A 16,107-nucleotide genomic window follows, 5' to 3' on the forward strand; every position below is an offset into this window, starting at 1 on the left:
TCCAGGGACACCTGGGTGGCTCAGTCCATTAAGTGTCCGACTCTTGATCTCAGCTCTGGTCATGATCTCAGGGTCCTGGGATTGAGCCCAGCTTGGGGCTCCCCTCAGCATGGAGTCTGCTTGAGATTCTCTCTCTCCCTCTGCCCCTCCCCTGCACATGCATGCTCTCTTACATACATACATACATACGTAAATAAATAAATAAAATCTTTAAAAAAAAAAAAAAAGGGTTCCAGTATTCTCTATACCTACCAGGGAGGGAAGTTGCCTTTCGCCTCAAACTGAATGTCTGAGAGCTACAGACTTGAGCCTTCTTTTGATGGGACTGTTATCAAGACAGGACGTCCCAGAACGGGAGGCAAAGCCTGCCTGTGGGCTGTTGTGAGCACGCCTCCACACTGTCAAGCTCCCTTGTGGCTGATGCAGGGCAAGCCTCAGGCAGGCTGCCTTTCCCCGCTGGGTGCTCACAAAAGCCGTAGCCTCACTTTGGAGCCGCATGCCATGCTCCAACCGTCCCAACGCCGGGAGCCACTCTCTCAGAGTCGGCTCATGGCTGCTCGGGAACAGGCCTCCTACCAGCAGCGGCCAGGGCGTCTGGGTGCAGACCAGACACCTCTTCCTGCTCTACCGTATGTGACCCGTGTGACCTTGGGCGGGTCACTTCATCTACTGACACCTCCAAAAACTCAACTCTAAGACGGGCCTCCGGTCCTGCAGCCAAGGGGCCTTAAGGAGATGAAAAGGGTCCAGAGAACCCGGCCAGTGAATGTTAATCCGTCCGTCAGTGTTACGGGCTCAGCATGAGGCGCGGCACTCAGGGTCAGACACAGAAGGACAGGGAGGTGACAGAACCCTCCTGTCTTCACTCCTACAGGGACCCAGGGAGCCTGCTGACATTCCAACACAGGAGAGCCTGGCCTCACGTGGACCCGATGCTCGCAGCCTTTAGGTGGCCTCTGGGTCCAGGCCCCTGCCTGAGAGCGGACAGGTGTCCAGAACGCAGCCCCCTCAGCCTCCCAGACATCCATGGCACCCCCGCTTGGATGCCCGCCGGGCTCCATCTTCTGTGTGTGGAAGCACCTTCTCCACGCAGCCTTCACATAATGTTCCCTGCCCCTGACGCCCTCCCTCCGTTCCAGCACCCTCTGCCTGCTGGCGGGCCCCCACACCCACCTGGCCAGCTCTCTGGGTCCCCACAGCTCTATGCCTCCCTGACACGGAGAGCAAGTCACAGACCCCATCCCAACACGAGGGGCACCGTCCCTGTGGGGGGCTCGGTGCACCCCTGCAGTGGTGGGGCCGTGCTGACTCAGGAGGTCTGCAGTGCCCTCACCCCTGGAACGTGTGCTGTGGGGGCCAGGGCCGGCAGGGGCGGCTGTAATGGACAAGCAGTGCCCTCCGGGTGTCTGGCTTCATGAACGCGGGGCCCATGTTGGGATTCCCTCATCGCCGCCATCTTTCCCCACTCCTGAGTCTTCCACCCTCTGGGGTCTGCCAGACCCATGAGCAGCCCCCCACTCCCTGCAAAGCCAGCTAGGTGCACAGCTGCTGACCTGTCCCCACCAGGCTGTGCCCAGGGGGCCCCCCATCGTCTCTGCTGCCCTCCCCCAGACCCAGGACGAGCCCCGCACTCCTCTGCAAGGCCCCGTCCCGTAGGACACAGACGCAGACAAGTGCACATCCCGTGGGACTCCCGCTCACCTTGCCGCACGGAGGCCCTGCCCGGGCCCTCTCCCGCGTCCTGTAGGCTGCTCACCCGCAGCCTGCCGCCCACGTTCTCAGGGGGCATGGGGCCATTGGCCTGGCTGCCCGGCATGTTCATGTGGGTGGGGATGGGCTCAAAAGTAGGGTCCAGCTCCAAGATGAGCCTGTTGAGCTGCTCAATGGACTGGTCGATGTCTAGGGTGGGTGAGCCTGGGGAGGGGTCCGTGCTCGGCTCCGCTCCAGTTCCGTTCACGACTCTGACGTCTGGAAACCTGGGCTTGCACGCTTTGCCGGGAGGGGGCCGCTGTGCATCGGGGACATGGGACACGGGGCCCATGCCCCTCTGGAGGGCCACTCTGCCGCCCGCCCCGCGGGTGGGGGTGACTGGAACCCTGGGCTGGGCCTGCACCAGGCCAGAGCCATCCTCCGGGCCGCGGCCGGTGAGCCTGGCCTCGGCATCGGGAGCGAAGCTGTACTGGTGGGCAGTCACCATCTGCTGCTGGTGCACCCAGGTCTGCGTGGAGTAGCCACTCTGTCCGTAGGCCCGCGTCTGGACGGACACAGAGGGCCTCCGGAGCACCGGCTGCGGATGCTTGGAGTCTCGGATCCCGAATGCCCGCTCCCGCTCATACAGGGCGTCCACGCCGAGGCTCAGGTCGGGGGCGAGGCTGCCGTGGGCATCTTCGCTGGGGTTGCTGCCAAACCCGTCCGACAGGAGGGAGTTCTGGCTGCTTTGGTGGCAGGTGAAGGGGCCCAGGAGGGCGGACTGGTGGCCCTCCGAGGAGGACAGGGTCCCGATGCTGTCCACGCTGTGCAGGTCATGGCCGGGCATCTCGTCATCCAGGATGTCCGTCTCCCGGTCCTTGAGTGTGGCGTCCCCGTTCACGTGCACCTGAGCAGGTACGACGTGGCGTGTCCCACTGTACTTGCTGGGAGCATCGGTCATATCCTTGATGGGGCTTCCAGAATCTTCCAGGCCAAAGCCGCTGAGCAGCTGGTCCAGCTCGGCCTTCTCCTGGGGGCTCAGACCCCGCCTGGGCCCCACAGCAAGGTGCTCCTCGGTCCTGATAGAGGCGGTGGAGTGGCCGGAGTCGCTGCTGACCGACAGGGTGTGGTCGCCGTGGTCTGGGCTGCCGGCGGCAGGGATGCCAGGGGGCCCTCCGGGGATGCCGGGATCCGAGGCGCTCTTCTTCCTCACCTTGGCATAAAGACTGCCATCCACGGGGCCTTGCGTGTGCAGCACTGGGGGAAAAAAACGGGAGACGGGCGGTAAGTCGAGGCTGGAAAAGGGGGCTTTGGGCTCTTGGGAGGCATGTGCGCCTCTGCCCCAAAAAATGAACTCCTCACAGACAGCTCACCATAATCGGGGACGAGTACTCCTCTATGACCCCAAAAGTCTACCTACGCCCCGGCAACACAAGCATCAGCAAAAGCAATTCAAATAGTCCAACAGCTTCAGGACCCAGGACCCTTTGTATCTTTTTGTGCAAAGAGAACCATCACTTAGAGAATCTTCTGGATTCTCTGCACTGGGGAGTCATCTTGCCCTGAGGGTTCAGAGTTAATTTTGTCATTTGCCTGAATGCTGAGGACAGCTGAGCTCCAAAACCCCCAGGAGTGAAGAAGCGGGGTGCGGGGTGCAGAAGACAGGGCAGGGCCCTGAATCTCACGGGGGGAGAGGCAGAAACCCATCTCCAGACTTCCAGACTTCTCGACAGCACAGCGTCCCTCCACTGAGAAGGTCCTATGAAGGCACAGCAGGACCCAGGACACCGGGAACAGGTCTTTGTGCACTGGCCTCCACCCGCCAGGACAGTCGGGAAAGACGAGCCAGGCCACGAGAGTGGGGGTGGGAAGATGTGGTTTCCCACGGTGACATGGCAGAGCACAACAAGGGGGCTGCCGAGGGCGGCACCCACGCTCTTTGGGCACCTGGGAGCGACCGTGTGCCCGCGGCAACTGGGCTTCCGAAGGAACCTGCGCTGGACTCGGGCTCCCGGTCCCAGCATGGTCAGCGGCTCCCAGCGGTTTTGGAAATACGGGGGTGACGAGACAGGACCGAGACCTGTGGGGTATCGGGGGCTCTTGTGTGGACGGCATGCGTGACCCCGGGCTTCCTTCCTATTTCAGCTGTGCCCAGGAGAAGCAGGACAAAGACAGTGTGCAACCCCATCGACCCGCATCTAAAGCAGAGCGGGGAGCGGGGGGGATTGACCCACAAGATCCCGTAAATACACCAAGCACCGAGAACAACACCCGGTGGTGGGAGCTCAACAGGCCGGGGCTGCACTCAGACTCCGGGTCATCAGGGTCAGCGTCAGCTTGCTCTGATTATCACAGGACAGCCTGTCTAGCAAACAGACGTGTTCCCTTCTCAAACGTACAGAGCTGACGCTCCATGAGAGTCGGAAACTGGCCAAGGTCAGGAACCTGCTGGGAGGGGGCGCCTGGGTGGCTCCGTCGTTAGGCGTCTGCCTTCGGCTCAGGTCGTGATCCCAGGGTCCTGGGATCGAGCCCCGCATCGGGCTCCCTGCTCCGCGGGAAGCCTGCTTCTCCCTCCCCCACCCCCCCTGCTTGTGTTCCCTCTTTTGCTGTGTCTCTCTCTGTCAAATAAATAAATAAAATCTTAAAAAAAAACGTTTTAAAGGAACCTGCTGGGAGGTGGAGGTGGGACCAGAACCCAGGCCCATTGGACCCTGGGCACCAGCGGAAAGGCGCCTCTGTGGGATCCGCGCCAGAGGACCCTGCAGAGACCCCGAATTCCAGATGAGAGGCCTGACAAAACAGGCGTTCAACTCAGCTTCTGTGGGCGATACCCCCGCCCCCGGTGCCAGGAGGTGCCCACCTCCGTAAGACCCACCAAGCGCACGCCTTCCCTCCATCAGCAGAGCACAAGGCCAGGCGCGACTCTCGACCCGGGCTCTGCTCTGTGAGAGTCAGACCCGACCAGGACGGTGCCGGGGGGCTCGGAGCACAGCCAGGCAGGCATCCGTGAATTCTAGACGTGCATCTCATGCCGCCGCAGCTGTGACTTACGCGTTCTCCTCCCTAAGACCCAATTAAAAGCATGGGCGCCGTGACTCAAACAACAAAAAAGGAAGCCAGGAAGGAGCGGTACAGAAGTTCTTCTAATTTAAAATGGGACACTAGGCAGAAGTGCCCATTAACCGCCCTGAGTTAGAACCCCTTGGCCAGTGCCACGAGGGAGAGTCTGAATGATGTGGTGAAGGGCAGGAAATTCCCTTGCCTGGGGAGTCACAAGTACCCCTATCATTATCTTTATTAGCAGGAGCCATCGTAAGAGAATAACAAACGTGTTAAAGCGATGTGGTTACCGCAGACCCAACACTGTGCAAGGCCCAGAACTCAGGACATCGGATCTGCAGCTCTCAGGGGCGGAAGGCGGGCCACTCAGGGGCCTTCCCATGGGCAGCACCGGGATGGGATGCAGATAAACTCCAGCACGGCCTCCCACCTGAACTCCCCACCATGCACACAGATTACGGGACGCACGTTACATCTCCAGGGAAGGCACAGGATCCACATCCGCGAAGCCCCAAGACAGACCCGCCCAAACCTGCGATCCCTTTGTAGGAGCTCGGACCTTCCCAAAGGCACCGGATGTGCCCCCAGACACACCCACTTGTGATCTTGGGGGGGGTGGCGTCGGCCACGGGACGAGGGAAGGGGAAGGGGCGTCTGGCCCCCACCCTGTACTCCGAGCAAGGGTTTCCATCCACTATCACAAGAAAGAACCGGACTGGTTTTTCAGTGGGAGGAGAGCAATGGCCTGTGTTTCCCATTCTGCACTGATGCTCTGTGCCTTCAGCTCATACTGAGACTGTTCCAGCCCCTGGTTCCTCATTTACAAAATGGAGGGATTGTCCCAGTCTTTCAGGGCGGGGGCCAGCAGGCCATAATCACTAGGAAGAGCTCTGTCCACGGTGGATGGAGCCCAGCACTCCGTCCAGGCCTCATTTCCAGCCTGACCTTGCTGCTCCCAGACCCCACCAGTCACACACCTGCACCTGCCCCAGGGCCTTTGCTCTTGCTGTTCTCTGCCTCCACTGCTCTCTGTCCTGGCTCCCTCCCTCCCCTCCTCAGCAGGGCTTCCCTGGAGAGGGGCGGGGGGGGGGGGGGGAGGGTTCTGTCCTCGGCACACCCACATCCAGACACACTGCAGCTTTGCCCACGTGTTAGGCACCATCTGTGTCCCCCACGGGAACACAGGCTCCGGGAGGGCTGGGGGTTTGAGTACCTATGGTATCCCCCCAAACTAGGGAACAGACCCTGGTACCGGGTGGGCACTGAGTAACTAAGAGAGCCAGTATCCTAGCATGTTCTCACACAAGAAAGACTGGGGGGCTCTTCTGGAAAGTTCCTCTACCTTAGTGGGCCAAAGAACTGAGAACAACCAACCAGACCAAAACAAACACAGAGCATCACGGTGTGAGGGCAGAAGTGCCCGCAGCCTCAGGGCCCCCCACCGAGAGCCTGGCCCGCGACAGCCATGGCTCCTGCCGCGGCCGGCTGGTCTGCACGCGCTGCAGAGGTACCCGAGGCCGCCCACACCAAGGCTCCAGCACGCCCAAGAACACACACGTGCTTAACGTACAGCTGGCCCAACGTGCCTATCAGCAGGCAGAGGGGCCAGACGCCCAAGGAGGTCCTGGGGCGCTGGCACAGGTGTGAGACCATGTGGGGGGCATGCAGTGGGTGCTTAACAATGGCACGGTGTCTTTGCCACTCCCGTCTCCCTTGCTCAAACCTACATAGCTGAGGCTTCCCCGCTAGCCAAGGCTTCCCACCTGCAGGCGGCCTGCCCCTGTGCTGCACGCGGGAACGGACCAGCTCCCCTGCGCGGGGCCACTGCTGTGCTTCCCAGCACCCGGCGTGAACACTGCACTCAGGGGCTCACACAGCCGCCTGCCGAACCCTCCCCAGGAAACTAACAGGAGCCCCGTCCCCACTGTGCAGAGCCCCCAGGGGCTTTGCTCCATCCTTAGGGGCACCCTTGTTTAGTGATGGCAGAGGGCCCCTTGGCATGTGGCCGGGGTCTGGAAGACAGGTGGAAAGTATTATTCCAGGGCCCAGGTGCAGCCCAGACTCCAGCTGTGGTCCCGGGTCCCTGGTGCCTCCACCGACCCCGGGGGTCAGGGAGGGCACGGCCCCTCCAGGGAAGGAAGCTCCGGGCTTCGAAGCTCTGCACCTTTCTCCAAACCCAGTCGCTACCGAGTGGCCCCTGTGCGGTGGGTTTGGGGGCAAGGATGCAGAATTCTAGAAGGTGCAGTCGGGGCCTTACTCTACCTACAGCACTTCGGTTGGGGAAACAGGGATGACAGCCTTCACTGGCCCAGCACCCCCTGCCCCCAGCCATTCCCCCTGCGTGTCACCTTTCCCTTCTCTCTGCCTCCACCCCTCGGGCCAGAACCCAGGGCTCCTTTCAAAAGGAGGCAACCAGGGCCTGGTTAAAAATCAAACAAATGTACATACAGCTCTGATTAGGGCTGCATGACACAGCAGGACGGTTTATCACGTGGAAAAGAACAAGAAGGAAGAGGGACAGAGCAGTGTGGGAGGCCGCAGACCCCACCCCAGCCCCGCCCACCTCCACCTGACCTTGAGAGGGAGCGTTCCCACAAGGGGGGAGCAGGCACGCCCCGCATTTCAAAAAGAACGCAGGAAAATGGGGGAGACCAAAATATGTAACAGATTAGGCAACACCCACCTGTGCATACAGGTGTGTCAAAAATCAGCCAAAGGGTCGGCTGAGTCCCCACTCCGCCTCCTTCCAGGCTGATCTGTGATTGGTTCAGCCGCCTGCTGGTCCCGCTTCCAGCAGAAGTCCATTCCAACCAGAGACCAAACCTGACAGGTCGATTTAGCTCCCTGGACTCTCCTTTCTGTCTCCCTCGTGCTGACCACCGATCTCACCTGCTACTATCGCGTCAGGTTCGCTTACAAAGCCAGTTCTCGTTTCAGAAGAGCTAACGGGCCTCCCTGCAAGTCTTCAACGGAGACAAGCAGAAACTGCCCAAGGCCTGTCCGCCCGAGGGAACCACGCACTCGCCCCAGCTGCGGGCTGCTAACACGGATGCAAGAGGACTCCGCAGAATCCCTAGTGCGCACTCCGGACAAGCCAGGCCAGGGCACGAGGTCCGGAGCAAGAGGTGACAGGGTGGCGGGCACATCTCAGGCATCCGATGGGTGGACAGGGGCAGAAGGAGGGAGCAGGGTGCGAGGAGGCGCGCGTGTCCAGGGCTAGCGGCTGTCAGGGGAGGCTGTGTCTGCAGAAGAACAGAGATGCGGAGATATCCTCCAGCAAACAGGATGATATTCTGAAGACAAAGCCTCTATGTGCAGGGGCGGGGCGGGGGGGGTTGACGCCCCAGGGACGGAGCTCACTGAATTGCCAAAGCAATGCTGTGAAGCAGGAATCGGAAAACCCATTTTGCAGATGAGAACACAGAGGCTCATAGAGGCTGTACAGCATCGCATGGGATAAAGCATTCCGGGATGCACCCCGACTTCTGTCCCGCCCCGCAGCTCCGTGCTTCCCAATCTTCGAAGACAGTGGAATCTTAAACCAACCGCCTCGGTGAAATTAGCAATTAAATTTAGGAAAGGAATTCGCCTGGATGTTTTCTGTGCCATTTCCCCCCACACACTGCACTCCCTCCTCGGGAACCGCCTGGGCGCCGTGCTTTCCTCCCTAGCTCCTGGTCTGCTGAGTCCCACATTCCGTGGCTGCTGGGCTGGCAGTGGCCGCTCTGTGTCCCCTTTCTAGGCTGCAGGGCGGCACGCGCCCAGGCAGACCGTGGGCTCCTGTGTCACAGTCGCGACCGGTTCCCTCCCGCGGCGGCCACGGTCCCTGGGGGCAGGAGCCCCTGGGAAAGGGAAGGCTCCCTCCCTGCCCTGACCCACCTGGCTGGGGACGGTCACCGCTGCCTCCCGCGGCCTGCGAGGCTCTCTCCAGCTCCCCTCCCCGTGACTCACTCAGGCCACACAGCCAGACCAACCGCCTCATCGCCAGGTCCCCACCTGCCCCGTGCAGGTTTCCCGGCAAAGGAGGAGGACGAGGTGGAGTCACGCGCCTCCCGCCCGGCCTTCTGGGGCAGAGAGGGGAGGTGCGGAGGGGCACCAGGGGTGATTCGGGGCCCAGAAACAGCCTGTATTTTGGCTGTGGTGGGAGTTTGGGGGACAGAAACTCAACTGCAGGCTGAAGAGAGTTCGTTTTACCAGAGGCGAGGGACGCCTGGATCAAAACCAGTCCTGAAATCAAGACGGAAGGAAACTCACTGCACCATGAGCCCACCCTATGGCGGCTCCCTCCCCCCACCTCTCCTCTGGGACCTTCCTTCCTCCTCCTAGACCTCCTGAGGTGCTCAAAACGCTCCTCTCCTTAGGATAACTGATTGACAAGCACATCCCCACTCCCTCCCAGGCTTTCTGCCACAATCCATCCGGGCTCAAATCCTGATTAAAAATCCTGACCACAGCTGTGTGACCTTGGGTGAGTTACTCAACCTCTCTGACCTCGCTTTCCTTATCTGTGCAGAAGTGACCCAGCAAAGGGGAGTTCAAGGAGAGCCCCCCTGGAGAGCACAGAGGCGGGTTACGAGACCAACACAAAGGTGAACACTGTCCCTGCACGTCCCCTTCCTGCCCTGGTGACGGATTCCAGAATCGGCCACACTTTGGGCCTGCCTTCTCTGGGCCCAGAGCTTGGGGAGTAAGAGCGTGCCTGGTTAAGGAGTAGGTGTAACTCAGCTCAACCAACCTTATCCTGTGGGAATTAAGTTGAAAAACAGATTCTTCATAGAAATCTAAAGTAAAAGCTGGAATTTTAGAATTTCTCCGAAAGTTCTGTAAGTCATCGTCTGACCTGACCCAAACTGCCAACGCCGACTGTCCTAAACACCCCCCAGCACGGCCCTGTGTCGGAGTGGCTGCCTCGAGCTGTCAGCAGCTGTAACACGGCATCCCGCGCTCAGGTGGTTAGAGACCCAGTCTCCTGCACCTGCTGCCTGGACTCTGGCCATCAGCTGCAGGCGATGAGCTGCCCAGCTTTCTATTCTGAGAACGGACCCTGCAGTGACACCCGCTTGCGTCCGCACCTCTGGCATCCAGCGAGTGTCTCGGGGTCCACTGCATCATGCAGACGGTGCCCCCGGGTCCCAGCCTCTGGGGCCCAGAGAGCTCATCACCCAGCAAAGCACCCTGGAGGGGGATGGGCCCAGAGCAGGGGACCGGGGTGAGCAGGTGGGGGACCACAGGCATCCTCCGGTCCAGAGGGGAGATGCGGGTGGTCTTGGAAGTGCCCCCAGGATGCCTCCTCCCTCGGGGGACTGCGGGGGGCTGAGGGCCACTCTTCAAAAGTGAGAGAAGTGGGTGGCCAGGAAGGTGTCCTCCCCGGGGGTGCTGGGAAGCACCAAGTCACCCACGCAGAGACCTGTCTCTCCTCTTTGGCGTGCAGCACTGCAGCCCTTGTAAACCTCTCCCGAAATGAGGTCTGCTTTTATTTTATTCCAACAGGATCCTGCCTCTGTGCTAATTAAAGGCTGCCCTGCATTTATATCAAATTATTTCTCATTCCAGGGTCAATTAAGAGCCAAAAGCGATGACCACACTTAGGCCTTTGAGACCACAACCTCTCATCCCCGAAAGCAGACACATGACGAGTCTGATATGTCACAGGGTGATATGAAAACCACCCTTTTCCTCTACCTTAGCTTCTGTTTTGCAAAAAGCAAAAGATGCTAGGAACCACAGGGGCACGAAAGGAAACCCGGCTTCTCACCCTGGGCCCCAGAAATACTTACATCCCGGGACGGGGTCTCTCCGGTGTGCCTTCTCACCTCGGGAATGAGCACTGCCCAGGCCCCCCAGACTCAGAGCCGAGCCCCCACCCCCACCCCCCGCCACAAGGCTGGAAGGCGCCTGCAGCAGGAAGGCAGGGGCACCTCGCCTGCCAAGCCAGGCCGTTGGAAATCGCTCCCTCTGGAGCCAAGACGAGCTCTGGCCAAACGTTCTCTAGAAAGGAGGCAGGCTATAAATTCTTGGGGAAACAGAGAGTAGGAGGAAAGAAAAGAGAGAGAGAGAGCCGGAGCGAAGCATTCCAACCGGGAAGTCTGCGCGGAGCCGCCTCTCCGGGAAGGGGCGCGCCCACCGCAGGGCCCAGGCGCTCACAGCCGGGGCCTCCAGGACTCCGGGTGCTCCCGCCTGTCCCTGGGCGAGGCTCAGCGCATTGTGGCACAGGGCACTGGGGCACGCAGCGCCCCCCCCCCCCCACGACGGCATGGCACTGCTCCCAGCCAACACCACGGCGCAGGCCTGTCACGCCCAGGGCGCTTATCTGGGGAGCCTCTGACCCGTTCCCCTGTGGGCACTCCTAACCGTGAAAACACTTTCCAGACCCAGCGGGCCAGGAGAACAGGCAACCGTAGCGACCGAATCAGAGCTCACCTGGGCCGGGCGTGAACCCCCTTCCAAACTACCACTGCCCTACCTCTCCCAGAGAAGACGCAAACAAGGAAGACTCCCACCCGTGAACCGGCTTCCCTCGGCCAGCCTGGCGCTCCACTGATTCCTTCAACCCTGGAGGTCCTGTCTTTCCGGGAGCACCGTCTGTGCCTCTGGTGGTCGGGTTTGTGCATCTCAGGGAAGCACCGGGCTCTGACACAGGTCTATGAAGCCCTGCAGAGGCCACGCGCACACACACACACACACACACACACACACACACACATACAAACACACACCCGTGCAACACGGGCACACACACTCCCTGCTTACCTTCCTTCCAAACGGCCCAGCAGCGTGTCCGGGCTGCACCTGGGGGCCCCACTCTTCCATGCAGAAAGCCTTCACCCCCAGAATAGCAGCCTCCCGCGCGCGCAGAGTGGAGGTGTGCCTCCCCTGCAGGGCCCCAGCCTCCCTCTGGGGCTAGTGCACAAGGTGGAAGACCTTCTGGGCTAAGCTGGGGACTCTGATTCCACCCAAAAGGCCAGGGCAATGTAAACACAAGGGCGGGGTTTTGTGCAATCAGGTTTAGTGAAATTTGAACTCTGGAGGCTGAGGAGGCGGAAAACGGGCTCCCCAGGAGCCACGCAGCCAGACCTCAGCCTTCCACGCCTCCAGCCCATGCGGAGAGCCAGCACCAACCTGCCCCGGCTGACGGCTGACAAACCAGGGTCTGAGCATCCGCTGGTGTTCCTCAAACTGTCAGCCAGCACATCTCTGCCCGGCACCCTTCCACTCCGAGGCTGCTCCTCCCTTTCAAGCTCCTCAGTGCTCATCACACAGGGCACATCCTGCTCGATGTCCTTCCAACCCTCACCTCCCTGGTTCCACCAGATTCCGGGGCTCCGCACCTGCTGCACCAGTTCACGCCCTGTCCTGGCTGCATGGCCGCACGTGGTGGGGCCTCGCACTCCTCCCCTGTAAGCGAACAGAACGCGCCCGCGCAGACTAGCACAGCCCGCTCAGAGCCCTTACCCGTGTCGCCGCTCCGTCAGCCCGAGGCGGGACACCGCCAGGCGGTCAGCACAGACGGGGCAGCGCCCACCTCCCACAAACCAGCTCTCACCGGGGAGAAAGGATCCCTTTTATTAGGACTTAACGCACTCTGAGCAAGAAGATCTCTTCAACCTGGCACCAGGGAAGGACACTGACTAACCCACTTGCCATCAAGGACCTCAGTGTGTGCCCACTCTGCAATTACCACCGTCGCTGTCATCACAGAAAGGACTGAGCACCTAGGGTTTTCTCTTCCAAGAGTTCTCATGGGAAGGAAAGAAATGAGAGCTGGATGTTCTCCGGAGCGTTTGGGGTCTTGCCAGTTTAGAGCCCACTCTGCATCCGGGTGTGAGCGGGGTCCCAGCCTCCTGCTGGACAAGAACCTGGAGACCAGACCTGCGCAGCTCCAAGCTGAGGCGGTCGTGAGGAAGAGACGAGAGGCTCTGTCACTGACCGGGGGGTCTCCTCTCTCCATTTCTGAGGGATGCAAACCGCACACCGTTCACATGTTCAGAAGCAAGAATTCTTTCCATGCTGCTCGCTGTCCTCTTCACGTGGCCCAGGGTGGGTGTCCTTCATGCTTTATAAACGAGCCGCCGCAAGTCTTCGGGAACGCGTGGCGACTGCACCCGCCTGGCTCGCAGTGTCCGTGCAGCGGTCAACATGCAGTCACTTCCCAGCGTTCCCGCCTGTGGGTTCGAGGACACAGAGCCGTTCGGGCTGTCCGCACCCACTTCTGCAACCACGTGGTCTCTGAGGTTCTGCTGATGTCTGACCGGAAGGCAGCAGGGTGGCTCAGCATCTGCAAAGGCCTCAAACCTTTTAGCGTCACAGAGTTGTAACGTTGTGCACAGGGTCCCACATCTAATGCAGGGAAGACGTGGTAGGTTTCCCGACCATCTCTGGAAGCACTTGGTGGGGGGCACAGGAGTCATGCAGGAGGCTGGGCAGCCCCTCGCAGGCGGGGTGCAGGCAGAGAGACCGCCCCACGGGGAAGCTTCGGGACTACCCCTGACCAGACCCGACAGGGACTTTCGGGGCAGCTTCCCTGCTCTCACACCTTGCTTGCTGGGCCCTGTTCCGCATCCAAAGACACAGGATCACTACCGAAGTCTCGCCAGGATTCCCAAGATCGAGGCCAAATATCTGTGGATGTTTGGTCTAAGGGCAGTGAGAATGGATTCTAGTAACAAAGGAGTCACATTCAATATACTGATTTTAAAAAGACCCTACTGAGTTTTCACAGCATGATTGCCCTCAGAATGTTTCCACCAGGATCCCGAATGATTCCTATTTCCTGTAGTGACGTCCCGGGGACCATGACACCACGGGGTGTATCGGGCTATGAACCAGCCATTGCTATGTGAACATAAAGCAACAAAAAGTACATCTCCGCCTCTCAGTTTCGGGAGGAAAACTCCCCCAGGGCAGCTGAGCACCGTCCGAGGCCCGTTTGGCAAGGTGGGCACTGAGTGTGTGCAGGGGATCCCAGGCCGTGGGCAGGGCAGGCCTGGGGGTCCATCGAGATGCCTTCTGCTTGTCCACTGGGATCCGCTTTCCCGGCTCCCGCACCTGCCCACCCCCAGCCTCCACTAGCCTGATGTCAGCCTCCTCTCTCAAACAGACACACCTGCCACCCCGTCACCTACATGCTAGGCGTCCCCACCAAGAAGGACCCCTCTGGGAACAGGGCTGCCCTGAAGCAGGGGCCGAGGCAACAACCCCACAGCTTTGCTCCGAGGAACACGTATCCTCTGTTCGGAGGGCAGAAGTACCGCCCTCAGTGGAAGCCCCCAACCCCACACGCACTGAGCAATCTGAGGGTCCCTTGAAGCTCCCAAGGCTGACACAGGGTCGCACACTGCCACCAAAATGACCCCAACTCCAAGAAACGGCTGGGTACTTTGCAAACCATACGCTCTGCAGTCTGAGCGGGATATGCTAACTGTAACTCCGGGAACAGACACACAGTCTCACGCTTCTGCCTCCCACCATCTACCCTGCCCCTGATGACAGCTTCCAGAACAACAACAGAATAAAACACGGCCATGCCCTCTGTCCTTGGACCTGCAGTGGAAATAAAAGCCTGATTACGTGCAATTGTGTGTGTAAAAATCTTGTTTGTTGAAGATTAAACATGATTCTAACCGTGCACTGTGGCTTCCAACTGTTAAAGGCAGAACCTGGTCTCCAAGTAGGACTTCATGCAGAGTCCCCAACATGACAGATCCAGAAGGCAGGTGGAGGGACAGTGGGCAGAGGGTCCCGGCAGGGGGATGAATGGGTGGGCAGGTGCCTGCCGGAGAGCCTAGAGCCACAGGACACGCAGCCTGTCCCCAGAGACACCCTCACTTCCACCCCCATCACCTCCACGGCCAAGAGGAATCACGCACGGCCGGCTACCTGGCAATACCTGGGGCAGAGCGGGGGAGGGGCGTGAGGAGGCCCGCAAGCTGGGGGTGGGACAGGTGAACACACAGGCGCATCCCAGCCCCACGCTTGTTCCGCTTACCAAACACTGAGCGAGACCCGGCACGCTTTCCCCATGTGGGTGGCCTCGCTGAAATGTCCCTGATGTGGCAGACGTGTCCCCACGGGCCCTGCATGGAAGCCACATGAGAAAGGGGTGCCCTTCCTATTACTGGCGGGACAGAGACCGGGTCTCCCCACAGAGGACACAGAAGGACGGCCTCCGGGCCTGATGTGCGCTCCCTTCACGCAGCCGAAGTGCGTGGAAGGGAAGGCATGCAGGAATCGATGAGACGTGATGTGGTAACAACGTGTCTGCAAGAGTTTCCGGAAGGGGGACAGGGGACAAAGCCGTCACCACGCCACACATGGGGCAGGGTCGCTCCCACTTTCCAGGTTTTTTCCAAGGCCGGTGTGTTTCTTTAACTATCAGTGTTTTTGTGTTTGACGTATGAGAGCTGAATAACTCCACCTTCATTTCCCAGCTCGACGTAAATTCCCACACAAAAACCTGGGACTGCATACGCCTGCCTTCAATGGGCCAGAATCCAACCTGAGAGTCTGGGCAATCAACATCCAAAGTGTTGCTTGCCCTTTCCCCGTAGCAGATGTCCTGGCCATCCTTTGAGAGGTCAGCGGGCCCCCTGACCTCTCCAATACCCGTTTGCCACGAGCCCACCAGCAATCACAAGTAAGCTGCTGGTCCCCAAGGCAGGGCGCCGGGGACAGAGTCCCAACACCACGCTCCAGGGAAGGATGCGGGGCTGGGCAGGAAGTGCCAGGCTGTGTCAGCAGGTACAGTAATCAGTGGGCGGGTGCGATGCCCCCCCCCAGTCATGGATGGCAGGAGGAACGTGGACAAGGGTACACGTGCGCCTGCCTGACTCTGAGAAGCTCCAGGAGCTGTGGTCACGCCAACACGCTCCCGCCTTTCAGACCCCTGTCTGCGTGCACAGGACGCTGTCCCACGCGAGCGCACCCGGGTCCAAGGCTGTGGGGGGGCGGGGTGGGGGGTGAAGACCCCAGCCAGACCCATCTGACCCTCTGCACCTGTGCCCCCCCGTGTAGGGCAAAGCCACTCAACATGCTCAGCCGTCCTGGCGGCATTCACATGAGTTAATGCGGGCAAACTTACCCAGACGTGAATCCTGAGGCAGTTTCTCAGGTGCCCCTTGGGCTAGAAAAGCCATGGGCTCTGAGGAACAAGACAGCTCAGGCCCAGCTGTCACTCATTAAACTGCCTCCGACATCACACGTACTCTCGTGACGGGATCCAGTCCGGTTTTAAGTTAACACCCACAGGACGTTTTTATGGTTCTTAGCCCAGAGAGTAAGACTCTTGTGTTGCAGATAAGATAAGCACGTTGCCCTCCTTCCCAGCTGGTGCCTGCTCTCCGGGGGTATAAACTCTTGGGG

General features: G+C 60.1%; 1 protein-coding gene across 7 annotated transcripts in view; it reads right to left on the reverse strand.

The window, feature by feature from the left end:
- The window catches only part of TNS3 (tensin 3), a 206,009-nt gene that overhangs the window by 57,522 nt on the left and 132,380 nt on the right, over positions 1-16,107 (reverse strand). For all 7 annotated transcript variants that reach the window (XM_027573536.2, XM_027573535.2, XM_027573532.2 and 4 more), the window contains one exon: positions 1,702-2,946. In XM_027573536.2, the coding sequence (XP_027429337.2) occupies positions 1,702-2,946 (1,245 nt within the window). The remainder of the gene's footprint in view (positions 1-1,701; positions 2,947-16,107) is intronic.

Source organism: Zalophus californianus, chromosome 12 (genome assembly GCF_009762305.2).
Source record: "Zalophus californianus isolate mZalCal1 chromosome 12, mZalCal1.pri.v2, whole genome shotgun sequence".
NCBI lineage: Eukaryota > Metazoa > Chordata > Mammalia > Carnivora > Otariidae > Zalophus > Zalophus californianus.